This window comes from Gopherus evgoodei, unplaced genomic scaffold (genome assembly GCF_007399415.2).
Source record: "Gopherus evgoodei ecotype Sinaloan lineage unplaced genomic scaffold, rGopEvg1_v1.p scaffold_33_arrow_ctg1, whole genome shotgun sequence".
In the NCBI taxonomy this organism is placed as follows: Eukaryota; Metazoa; Chordata; order Testudines; family Testudinidae; genus Gopherus; species Gopherus evgoodei.
The window spans coordinates 3,063,385-3,075,607 of NW_022060005.1; the positions used below are offsets into that span (position 1 = coordinate 3,063,385).

General features: G+C 46.8%; 2 protein-coding genes across 4 annotated transcripts in view; both read right to left on the bottom strand.

Annotated features, from left to right (window-relative positions):
* LOC115641028 (zinc finger protein 436-like) overlaps window positions 1–12,223 on the bottom strand; it is a 34,309-nt gene that overhangs the window by 20,039 nt on the left and 2,047 nt on the right. The gene's annotated exons all lie outside the window — the stretch shown is intronic.
* On the bottom strand, window positions 305–9,693 carry LOC115641032 (zinc finger protein 251-like). The gene is made up of 3 exons (XM_030544146.1): window positions 9,659–9,693; window positions 3,196–3,309; window positions 305–1,999 (listed from the first exon to the last, which is right to left on the bottom strand). The coding sequence occupies exons 1-3, from the start codon at window positions 9,690–9,692 to the stop codon at window positions 1,356–1,358; spliced, it is 792 nt and encodes a 263-aa protein (XP_030400006.1). The 5' UTR covers window position 9,693; the 3' UTR covers window positions 305–1,355.

Genomic DNA, 12,223 nt, shown 5'->3' on the forward strand with positions numbered 1-12,223 from the left:
ACTTGGAAGTAACAGGAGGAGAAAGACCTAGGTGTATCGGTTGATCACAGCATGACTATGACCCACCAATGTGATGTGGAAAAGGCTAATGCAGTCCTAAGATGCCTCAGGTGAGATTTCCAGTAGAGACAGGGAAGTGTTCATACCCTTATACAAGACACTGGTAAGACCTCATCTGGAATACTGTGTGCTATTCTGGTCTCCCATGTTTAAGAAAGATGAATTCAAACTGGAGCAGGTGCAGATAAGGGCGGCTAGGATGATCTGAGGAATGGAACACCTACCTTATGAGAAAAGATTCAGAGAGCTTGGCTTGTTTAGCCTAACTCAATGAAGGCTGAGGGGAGATATGATTGCTCTCTATAAATATATCAGAGGACTAAACACCAGGGAGCGAGAGGAGTTAAGTGCCAATGTGGACAGAAGAACAAATAGATATAAACTGGCCCTCAACAAATTTAGGCTTGAAATTAATTAGATGAAGGCTTCTAACCACCAAAGGAGTGAAGTTCTCAAACAGCCTTCCAAGTGGGGGTAAAAAACCTAACTGGCTTCAAGACTGAGCTTGATAAGTTTATGGAGGGGATGCTATGATGAGGCTGCCTACAATGGTATGTCACCGATCTGTGACTGCTAGCAGCAAGTATCTCCAACATCCGATGATAGGACACTAGATGGGGAAGATGGACTTAGAGAATTCTTCCTCAGGTGTCTGGTGGGTGGGTCTTATCCACATGGTCAGGGTCAAACTGATTGCCCTACTTAGAGTGAGAAAGGAATTTTCTCCCCGGGCCAGATTGGCAGAGACCCTGGGAAGGTTTTGCCTTCCTCTGAAGTATGGGGTACTGGTCACTTGCAGATTTAAACTAGTGTAAACAGTAGTGTCTGTAACTTGAAAGTCTTTAAAGCATGATTTGAGGACTGCAGTAACTCAGCCAGAGGTTAGGGGACTGTTGGAAGACTGGTTCTGTGGCCTGCAACATGCAGGAGGTCAGACTAGGTGATCATGGTGGTCCCTTCTGACCTTAAAAAGTTTAGAAGTCTTAGTCCCCAGCATTTGAACTCCCTAGTTTCCTCCCAAAGTCTACAAGGGAAGGGCCTACAGGACACCCACCCCACCAGAAATAGCTCCAATAAGGGGGAAGGGGGCAGCCCAAGACCCAGCAGAGAAGTCTCTGGTGTGAGAAAGGTGGCTTAGTTCAAGGAATTGGTTAGTGGAAAGAGATCCAAGTCCAGGGAGGGGAGTTGCTAAGAGAGCTAGGTTCTTCTTTCCTCTACCCCACCCTCGCTGGCACCTGGCAGTGCAGCAATGGGGAAAAACTGATTGGGGCTTCTCCTCCTCTACTTGGGGTTTGCTACTGGAGGCAGAGCCAGAGATTCACTGAGCAGACCAGAGGCATGTGCAGCTGCCCCCTGACCTCAGAGAGAGGTAGCTGGATACTCAAGGAACTGGGAAATGCAGTATTTGCACTAGCCAACAGAGGGAATTTAGAGAATTTATTCCTATGGCGTCTCTGATGTCCAACAAGGCGCGTGCTGCTATTGAAGCTTTTCTCGCATTCGTCGCACTTGAAGGGTCTCTGTCCCGTGTGGATCCTCTCATGTACAATCAGGTGCGAGCTCTGACCGAAGCTTTTCCTGCAGATGGGGCATTCATAGGGTCTCTCCCCTGTGTGGGTTCTCTGGTGTCTAGTGAGGTGTGAGTTGCAGCTGAAGATTTTCCCGCAGTATTGGCATATTTTCTGCATCTCTCCAGTCTGCTGGACTGTGGTTTTGTGGATGTCTCTGGAAAAACCCTCATGGGGAGTGGATTTGCTCTGTCCCTTCCCTGAGTACTTTTTCTTCTGCTCCTTTGATCCAAGCTGACTCCCACCAGCTTCTCCCTGTGCAGGAGCATCTCCTATGGATCTTCCCAATAGTATCCCATGCAACTCTACTTGTTTAGGAGCTTTCTGTGAAGGTTTCTCCTCCTCGTTCTCATTCACCATCCAGTCACCTGCTGGGACAGGGAGAGAATCCAGACATGAGTAATTTCCTGTGCTGGGGTGTCAAGGTTCCTTCCCCACTCTGGACTTTAGAGTGCAGATGACGACCTGTATGTGAAATTCTAAACTGAATTATGAGCTTAGATATGGTTTTGCTACCACCACTCCCAAATACTAGCTCCCTTCCCTGGATAGTCTTGAGAGACTTCTTCATCAAGTCCCTGGTGAACACCAATCCAATCCCTTGGATCTTAACACAAGGAGAATTTAACCATGACCCCTCCTTTCCCCCACCAATTCCTGGTGAGTCCAGATCCAATTCCCTTGGATCTGAAAACAAGGAAAAAAAATCAATCAGGTTCTTAAAAAGAAGGCTTTTAATTAAAGAAAGAAAGGTAAAAAATCATCTCTATAAAATCAGGATGGAAAATAACTTTGCAGGGTAATCAGATTCATAAAGCCCAGAGGAACCCCCTCTAGCCTTAGGTTCAAAGTTACAGCAAACAGAGGTAAATCCTCTTAGCAAAAAGGAACATTTACAAGTTGAGAAAACAAAAATAAGACGAACGTGCTTTGCCTGGCTGTTACTTACAAGTTTGAAATATGAGAGACTGGTTTAGAAAGATTTGGAGAGCATGGATTGATATCCTATCCCTCTTAGTCCCAAGAGCGAACAACCCCAAAAACAAAGAGCCCAAACAAAAACCTCCCCTGCCCCCTACCCAAGATCTGAAAGTATCTTGTCCCCTTATTTGTCCTTTGGGTCAGGTGTCAGCCAGGTTTCCTGAGCTTCTTAACCCTTTACAGGTAGAAGGATTTTGGTGTCTCTGGCCAGGAGGGATTTTAAACTATTGTACACAGGAGGGCTGTTCCCTTCCCTTTATAGTTATGACATGGGGAAAAGGGTGAAACAAGCCTAAATAGCTGTTGGGAGATTGAAATATCAGGATGCAAATCTCACTAAACCCATCCCCCAATGAGATGGAAAAATGGGACCAATTCTGCATCTGCATCCCATGAGAACATTCAACTGGAAGTGAGCAACTGCCAGGATGGAGGGAAGCCATGTGATATGTCTGCCATGAGGAAATGGCACCTGTTGGGCATAGTCTTGACCTGGGTGAGATAAGGGGAAAACTAGGGGCGCTCCCGGGGCCGCTGTTGGAATCCCAGATGGATGCTTTATAAGTTAGTTTAAGCATATCCTCACCTGTACGGGTACTTTTTAGGATCCCGCTTTCCTCAGACTCCTGGATATCTGGGACCCATGGCTCTTCACCTTGTTCCAGCTGTGAGATCACGTCAGGTTTGGAAATCAGAAATCCTGCTCCAGGGAAGATAATTCACTCTATCAATGTGGGTAACAAAGATTCAAATGTACATGCTAGCCCATTCAAAACAGTAAAATCCTTCTGACATCCTTCCAAGCCACTGGATGCCCAGTTAAATCCTCCTCCATTAGCAATCCCTACTTTGAGCAAGTACAGCCAAATCTCTGGAAGAGAGGGTTCTTATTTAATAGTCTACCAACCAGGAAAGAATCCCTTCCAGAGTTTCCCTCCACTATAACCTGGCCTGACCCATGACGTGTTGAGGTACAACCCCTCTACGTAGCAAGGTACAAGCCCTCTATACAGTAAGGTGCCACCTTGTACATGTTGGTTCAAACAAAACAACTATCTCAGGGCCTCCTCTTACTACATTTCTCTTGTACAAATGGGGCTCTAGTTTAGGCACCCCACTGCCTGCAATCCTGGCTCTATAGCCCAGGGAAAGCTTCTCTCTTAGGGAGGCAGGTCCCAGGCCATCTCAAAATACTGATAAGGCAGCTTTATGTCCCAGAAAGAGGAGACTCCAGCCACAGGGGAAGGCAGCCTGTAGCCACTTCTGACTGACAGAGATAGGCTCAGACATGGTGAGAAAGTCCTAGGGAAGTCAGGACCAAGGAGCATGAGCTAGTGGAACTCAGCACAGTAAGGAAGAGAAGGGAGCAGAATGCAACCGTTCAGGGGGATTAGATGTCAGAAAAAGTGCATTTGTGGAATTCAGATGTCCAGAGAGTGCAGAGACAGTTCTGGAGAAAGCTGGGGCATTAGTCTTGCTCCCCAGTGACAGCCTCTAAACATTAAGGTCTTGCAGCAGCAAGACTGTAGTTAAGGCTGCATCAGAATTTTTTATTTGACAGGGTTTGTACCTCAGTGTTGCATTTATTTTTGCAACTGTGCCATAGGGAATTTGAACAATTCATGTATGGGACCATCTCCACTGTGTATTTTGTATCTGCATGTTGGAGGTGGGGTGGGGGTGAAATGAACGAAATTCGGGAAAGCTGGACCACCAGAAAATCCCATTTTCCCCAGTGCACATTTGCCACCCAAGTCACTAGGACCCTAGTTGTCATGACAACAGCTGCCATGGCAAACTATGGTCATCAGAGGTAACAACTTCATTAAAAAGAAGGGTCCCAGGCGGAGCTGTAATGAAAGCACACTGGCTCTGGATGAGTTCCTGCCATGTCACCTGGGGTAAGTTACACTGTTTTTCCAAAGGGTAATTGTTGGTTACTCTCCTCAACAAAAGAGTTTCATGAAAGTAAGATACAAAAATGACTGCTCTTTTTCATGTACATTGTTCACATCAATGGTTCTCAACCTATTTACCACTGTGGGCCACATGTGACTCCCTAGGTGTTACACGGGCCACATCCACACAAATATACACCCGCGCCCCTGCCATGGCCCTGAGGATATCACATGATCTGCAGCTGTGTGCTGATTGGGCCACAAGTTGAGAAGCACCAGTTTACATGTTTTTACCAACTGGGGCCGGGGGGGAGGATGTGACTTTCTGAATAGAATCATAGAATATCTGGGATGAATAGTTACCTCAACTGTCTACTCTCTTACAGATAGGGGTTCCTACTCAGCTTTCTGTTTTTGTTTTGAGGCAAGTCATTTAGACGTTGCAGTAAAATATTATATTTTATATATAATCTATGGAGCTCCACAAAGATAATAGTAATGAATGTACACATTTATTGGCATTTAAGTTGTACATAAGTAGACTTGGCTGAATTTGATTGTTTTTAAGTATAAACTTCAAAGGATAATATCACTGTTTATTTTTAAGCATATATTTTTCAATTTATCCACTTAAATTTTCACAGTTGCCAGAAATTGTGTGGGCAACAGACAAATGACAAATATGGAGATTAAAAAAGAAAGCTTTATAACTGTTAACACACACACACACGGTCATGTGTCAAAATATACAAGCACTAAAATTCTCAAGCAGCACTCTTACTTTGCCGATCTCCCAATGATTTTTTTTTTGGTCAGTTTGTGCGTACAGTGAAAACACTTGACAGCATTTACTGGTAAAAATCTCATCCTTCCAAGCCTACTCTTTTTTTAAAAAAAAAAATCTAAGTATTTTTTAATTTTCTTAAGTTTAACATTAGTGAAGGCTGCTCACACCAACAAATTAAAGCATAAAAATTTAGGAAATACAAAAATGAAGGATTCAGAGAATCAAAAAGTTGCCAAGTCAAGCACTCTCAAGTCGGAAAGTGCCAAGAATGAGCAATGCCCATGCAACCTTAATTTGCCCCCCTTGTGCATTATGATAATATAGGATCATGTAACTAAAGAGACTAATTTATTTATCCAAGTCCATTTGGTGCACAAGCCACTTCTGCTCAGTTTTGTAGGGAAGGAGTATTGTCTGCCTCATTTACTGCAGAATGCTAGAAGATTTGATGTGAATGAGGCAGAGGATTGCAGAAGAGGATGGATGGTTTTGTGATTAAGGTGGTCAAATGCCACCTGGAGATGTGGAGTTCTATCCCTGCTTCTGCCACAAAGTGTGTGTGTTGCTGGGCAAGTCACTTCCAAATCTTTTCACTTTTGCATGTTAAAGGCTGTACTATAATGCACATACAGAAGGGGCCTGCATTAAGCGGTCCGAATAAACACTGCTCAGGCATTTCCTAACATCAGAGCGTTTGACTTCGCAATTTTTTGATCCCTAACGTTGTATTTCCTAAATCATTTAGTTAACGGATGGAAGCAACCTTAACTAATGTTGTGCCAAGTTATTTGCGCTGTATTGTAGTAATGTTCCAGAGCCCCAAGTCAGAAAGGAAGGCCCCTTTGCCACAACCACTGCACAGGTTAACACAACCTGTGATGGGGGAGGTGCTCCTGGCATGTGCAGCATGGGAGCAGGTGTTGGGACCCTGCACGGAGCCACTGGCTGAACCCTTTCACTCACCAGGGCTCGGGCAGCTTGGTAGTGGGAGTGGCCTCTAGGGAGAGAGAACTGGGAGGCAGGGGGTCCTGGAGGGAAGCACTAGGAATGCTCAAGCTGTCGGGGAAGCTCAGGCTAAGGTTTCTGTGTTAGAAATAAAGCCAAACCCAGGAGAGATGAGCAAGCTTAGATGCTGGACTCAGGCCTGGTCTACACTACGCATTTATACTGAATTTAGCAGTGTTAAACCGATTTAATCCTGCACCCGTCCACACAACTAAGCCCTTTATATCAATATAAAGGGCTCTTAAAACAGATTTCTGTACTCCTCCCTGAGGAGGGAAGTAGCGCTGAAATCGATATTGCCATGTCGCAAACTTTTGAATTTCATTTCCTGCTTGCCCAGCGTGGAGCACTGATCAGTACAGGTGGCCATGCAGTCCCAAATCCAAAAAGAGCTCCAGCATGGACCGTACGGGAGATACTGGATCTGATCTCTGTATGGGGAGACAAATCTGTTCTATCAGAGCTCTGTTCCAGAAGACGAAATGCCAAAGCATTTGAAAAAAATCTCCAGGCTGTGATAGACGAAGGCCACAGCAAAGACTCAACACAGCACTGTGTTGAGTAATGGAAAGCCAAAGAATCAAATGGATGCTCATGGAGGGAGGGGGGACTGAGGACTCTAGCTATCCCACAGTTTCTGCAGTCTCTGAAAAGCATTTGCATTCTTGGCTGAGCTCCCAATGCCTGTAGGGTCAAAAACGTTGTCACCAGTGGCTCAGGGAATATGTCATCAATTTACACACACCCCCCCCCAAGGGAAAAAAGTCGTTTCTCGCCTCTTTTCTATGTCACCGTATGTCTACTGGATGCTGCTTGTAGACGGGGTGCTGCAGCGCTAAACAGCAGCATTCTCTCCCCTCCCCTCCCCGGTGGCAGACAGTACAGTACAATATGACTGATAGCCATCCTCGTCATCATCCTGTGAGTGCTCCTGGCTGGCCTCGGTGAGGTCGGCTGGGGGCGCCTGGGCAAAAATGGGAATGACTCCTGGTCATGCCCTTCTTTAAGCTTTGTGTTCTGGAGATTCAGTCCTGGCAGATGGTGCAATAGGACTGGTAATCATCCTCATCATAGCCGCTGGAGGCTGTGCTCCTCTCCCCCCTCACCCTTTAATGAGTAATGGAGATGTCCTGCCTGGAATATCATAGCAGCTGGAGGCTGCCTCCCCCTCATTTTATCTCACTAAAAAAAGTCAGTGTTTCTTATTCCTGCATTCTTTATTACTTCATCACACAAATGGGGGGATAATGCCATGGTAGCCCAGGAGGGGTGTGGGAGGGAAACAACGGGTGGGGTTGTTGCAGGGGCCCCCCCCTAGAATGGCATGCAGCTCATTATTTCTGCGGGATCTCTGGGGCTCCGGAGCAGCTGTCCTCTCTGGCTCTCTAGTAGACTTGCCTCATATTCTAGGCAGGACTGACTATTTTTAGACAAAACATAAAGAAAGGAGTGACCTGGGAAGTAATTCCCATTTTTGTCTATGCGCCCCCGGCTGACCTCAGCGAGGCCAGCCAGGAGCACCCATGACAGCAGCAGACAGTATGACTGGTAACTGTCTCTGCTACCTTGCAAAGGCAAATTAATGCTGCTGTGTAGCACTGCAATACCGCGTCTGTCAGCAGCATTCAGTACACATACGGTAACAGTGAAAAAAGCTAAATGGGCTCCATGGTTGCTATGCTATGGCGTTTGCCAGGGCAATTCAGGGAAAAAGGGCGCAAAATGATTGTCTGCCATTGCTTTCACGAAAGAAGGATTGAGTGACGACATTTACCCAGAATCACCCACGACACTGTTTTTGCTCCACCATGCATTGGGCCAGAACTCCAATGGGCGGAGGAGACTGTGGGAACTATGGGATAGCTACCCGCAATGCAACGCTCTGGAAATCGATGCTAGCCTCGGTACATGGACGCACACTGCCGAATTAATGTGCTTAGTGTGGCCACATGCACTCGACTTTATACAATCTGTTTTAAAAAACTGGCTCATGTAAAATCAGAATAATCCCATAGTGTAGACATACCCCGAGACTTAGCTGAGGACAATTTGGGACTCACCCTGGCTACGCAGCCAAAAGGATTAAAGGAACCTGGGAGGGATTTTATGTCAAGTTACTGGGAGAAAAGATGCCCTAGTGGGGGAGGACAAGTCAGAAGGGGAGGAAATTGATACCACAGATTGCCGAGAGGCTGAACTGCTTTAAAGAAATTTGTTTCCAACCAGAGAAATCAAGACGGGGAGCATGAAGAATTGGTGAGACAGGAAGAACCTGGAGAAATCCTGTGGCATGATGATGCATCAGGAGGGGGAAAAACAGTCTCAGCAGGGCAGAAGCCCCAACCCTCCATACATTTAGAACTTAGGCCTGGATGCTGAAAATCGACACAACCCTGCCTTCCTTCAAGGTGGAGGGACAGGATGAGACCTAAGGAGGCTTTACGATCCTCAGTCCTCATTAATCCACAGAAGGGTGTGTAGGGGACACCCCCCCTCATATGGGTTTTGGGGCTGATCACACTGACACCTAAGGAACTAGAGAAGACCCAACCCCCCACCCCCAAGCAGAAGCCAGCCTGAGTGCTTCAGAGAGACCTATGAGGAGAGGCTGAGGGAACTGGGATTGTTCAGTCTGCTAGGGCCACCCAGAGGATTCAGGGGGCCTGGGGTCTTCGGCAGCGGTGGCCCCCCCCACCGAATTGCTGCCTAAGACCGGGCACTTTGGCAGCAGGTCCCAGGGTGGAAGGACCCCCTGCTGTGGGTCTTCAGGGCACTTCAGCGGCAGGTCCTGGAGCAGATGGACCCCCTGGCCGCTGAATTGCTGGCAAAGACCCAGAGCAAGTGAAGGACCCTGCTCCAGGGGCCCCAAAAAACTCTTGTGGGGATCCCTGCGGGGCCCAGGGCAAATTGCCCCACTTGATCCCCCTCTGGGCAACCCTGCAGTCTGCAGAAGAGAAGATGGGGGAGGGGGGAGATTTGATAGCTGCTTTCAACTGCCTGAAAGGAGGTTCCAAAGAGGATGGATCTAAACTGTTCTTAGTGGTACCAGAAGAAAGAACAAGGAGGAATGGTCTCAAGTTGCAGTTGGGGAGGTTTAGGTTGGATATTAGGAAAAACTTTTTCACTAGGAGGGTGGTGAAGCACTGGAATGGGTTACCTAGGGAGGTGGTGGAATCTCCTTCCTTAGAGGTTAAGTTCAGGCTTGACAAAGCCCTGGCTGGGACATTTTAGTTGGGAATTGGTCCTGCTTTGAGCAGGGGGTTGGACTAGATGACCTTCTGAGGTCCCTTCCAACCCTGATATTCTATGACTCCCTCAGCCTCCAAGCTTCTGACACCCGAGGGGACAAGAATCCTTACCCAGCGAGGTCACATTCTCATAGTTCTCCTGCATGACATCCCTGTAGAAGGCTTGCTGAGTGGGGTCCAGCAGAGCCCATTCCTCTTCAGTGAAATACACAGCCACATCCTCGAAGGTCACCGGCATCTATATCAACAACCAACAACAACCCGCCGCTTAAAACCTGTCGTCTCAGCAACAACCTCAACTCAGTTACAGGCAGGGCTGGAAAAAAAAGATCCCCCTTGGCCCCAAAGAGCAGGACACTTTCCCTGGCAAGCAAGGGGAACTTCTGAAAAATTAAAGCTCTTATCATAAAGGACAAGAAGTTCCTGGCCTGTCTGGCTCAGAGGATGAATTCAAATGGGGCACAGATGCTGCCCCGTTTCCTCCCAATAGGCATTTTTAGCCCCTTTGTGCTGCTCAGCACTTCCCCCATAGCAGCAGAACAAAACCTCATCCATTTCAGAGTCATTCTACAGAGCCTGGGAGCAGTTAAAACTCACCAGCATCACATGAATTTCTGTCTGCTCCTGCTATTCTGTTCAATACATTAGATACACCCTTCTAGTAGCTGGTCCACAAGAAGGTAATAGTCTACTCCTACCACTAGTTAGTGGCAGACCCATGAGAAGTTAGACTATTACTGCCCCAGCAAATGGCATTATTTCTTTAGCTTGAGTGGTAGAAGTCCATGATGTGGATCTGAAAGTAGCACAAAAACATAAGAAGGGCCATACTGGGTCAGACCAAAAGTGCATCTAGCCCTACCGACAGTGGCCAATGCCAGGTGCCTCAGAGGCAATGAAGAGAACAGGTAAGCATCCAGTGATCCATTCACTGTGGCCTATTCCCAGCTTCTGGCAAACCAAGGCTAGGGACACTTGAAAACATGGTTCTACCTCCCTGCTCATCCTGGCTAATAGCCTTTGATGGACCTATCCTCCATGGACTTATTTTTTAACTCTGTTATAGTCTTCACAAAATCCTCTGGCAAAGAGTTCCACAGACTGACTGCGTTGTGTGAAAAAAACACTTCCTTTTGTTTGTTTTAAACCTGTTGCCTATTAATTTAATTGTGACCCTTAGTTCTTGTGTTATGAAGAGTAAACAACATTTCCCAATTTACTTTCTCTGCACCAGTCATGATTTTATAGGTCTCTATCATATCCCCACTTACTTGTCTCTTTTCCAAGCTGAAAAGTCCCAGTCTTATTAATCTCTCCTTATATGGCAGCTGTTCCATACCCCTAGTCATTTTTGTTGCTCTTTCCTGAACCTTTCCAATTCCAATATATCTTTTTTGAGATGGGGCAACCAAATCCGTATGCAGCATTCAAGATGTGGATGTACCATGGATTTATATAGAGGGAATATGATATTTTTGGTCTTATCTACCCCTTTCTTAATTATTCCCAACATTCTGTTCACCTTTTTGACTGTTACTGCACATTGAGTGGATGTTTTCAGAGAATCATAAAATATCAGGGTTGGAAGGGACCTCAGGAGGTCATCTAGTGCAGGACCAATCCCCAGACAGTTTTTTACCCAGGTTCCCTAAATGGTCCCCTCAAGGATTGAGCTCACAACCCTAGGTTTAGCAGGCCAATGCTCAAACCACTGAGCTATCCCTCCGAATGACTAGCCACACTGACTCCAAGATCTTTCTTGAGTGGTTTGGCATCTAATTTGGACCCCCATCATTTTATATGAATAGTTGGGATTATGTTTTCCAATGTGCATTACCAATGTATTTAGTGTAATTAAAAATCTTGTTAAAGCCCCTTCAAGCCCAGTGTGTGGAGCTGGAGCTGCCAGTATTGCTATCCCAGTGCAGCTGATCTTCCCTAGCACAGAGAAAAGTTTCAGAGAACGAGGACTTTTCCCCTGGGCAGCAGCACAAATTTTTGCAGCACTCCAAAAGCTTAAAAAAAGGAATGCTCTTCCAACCAGTCTGGAGGATAAAAAATGATTCAGCCTTCTCCAGTATGCCGAGAGGCAGACATCTTTGCTGGTCAGTTCCAGGCTGCTCTTCAGAGCTCTGTGAGTGTTTGTGAAACTGATCAGAAACTCACTCTCTCCTGAGAAACTCAGCAGTAGCAGAGGCTGCATGGAAGTTATTCACTGAGGGCAGGGGCAATGGGAAGCTCCTGGGGAGCAGCGTAACAGAGATCCCCACATAGACTGCTTCAGACCTTATCGCAATGCAACCAGATAGAGACAGACAAAAGATGGAGCCCCTAAGCACAGTCCATGGACAGCATCCCAGTAAGAATTCCAGCAACCTCAGTGGGCAGAGTAGACGTTCCCCCTCAGTTTTAAGAAGTGCCAGCAGATTTTTCACCCCCTTGTCCACACCTCCTACTCCCTCCCTCTATTTCCTGCCCACCTGCCCCTCCCCAAAACAAGCCCTTCAGCAGTTCCCTGGAAATCCCCTACCTCAATGAGCCATGCTGCATCCTGCACCAGCTGCGTGGAGGCCATTTCCCTGCCCCGTCTCCTGATCTGGAACGAAATGTGGATGCAATTCTGCAGCCGGTCAGCATGAGAAGGGCGATGGGGCAGGGTCCATAAGGAGTGTTAGT

Bases quoted from the DNA above. Each gene is read 5' to 3' on its own strand.
- LOC115641032 (XM_030544146.1), bottom strand. From the start codon at position 9,692: ATGCAGGAGAACTATGAGAATGTGACCTCGCTGG. The intron at 3,310-9,658 runs GTAAGGATTCTT...TCCCTGGAGCAG, and splicing joins TGAGAATGTGACCTCGCTGG to GATTTCTGATTTCCAAACCT. The intron at 2,000-3,195 runs GTGAGGATATGC...TCCCTGTCCCAG, and splicing joins CCTAAAAAGTACCCGTACAG to CAGGTGACTGGATGGTGAAT.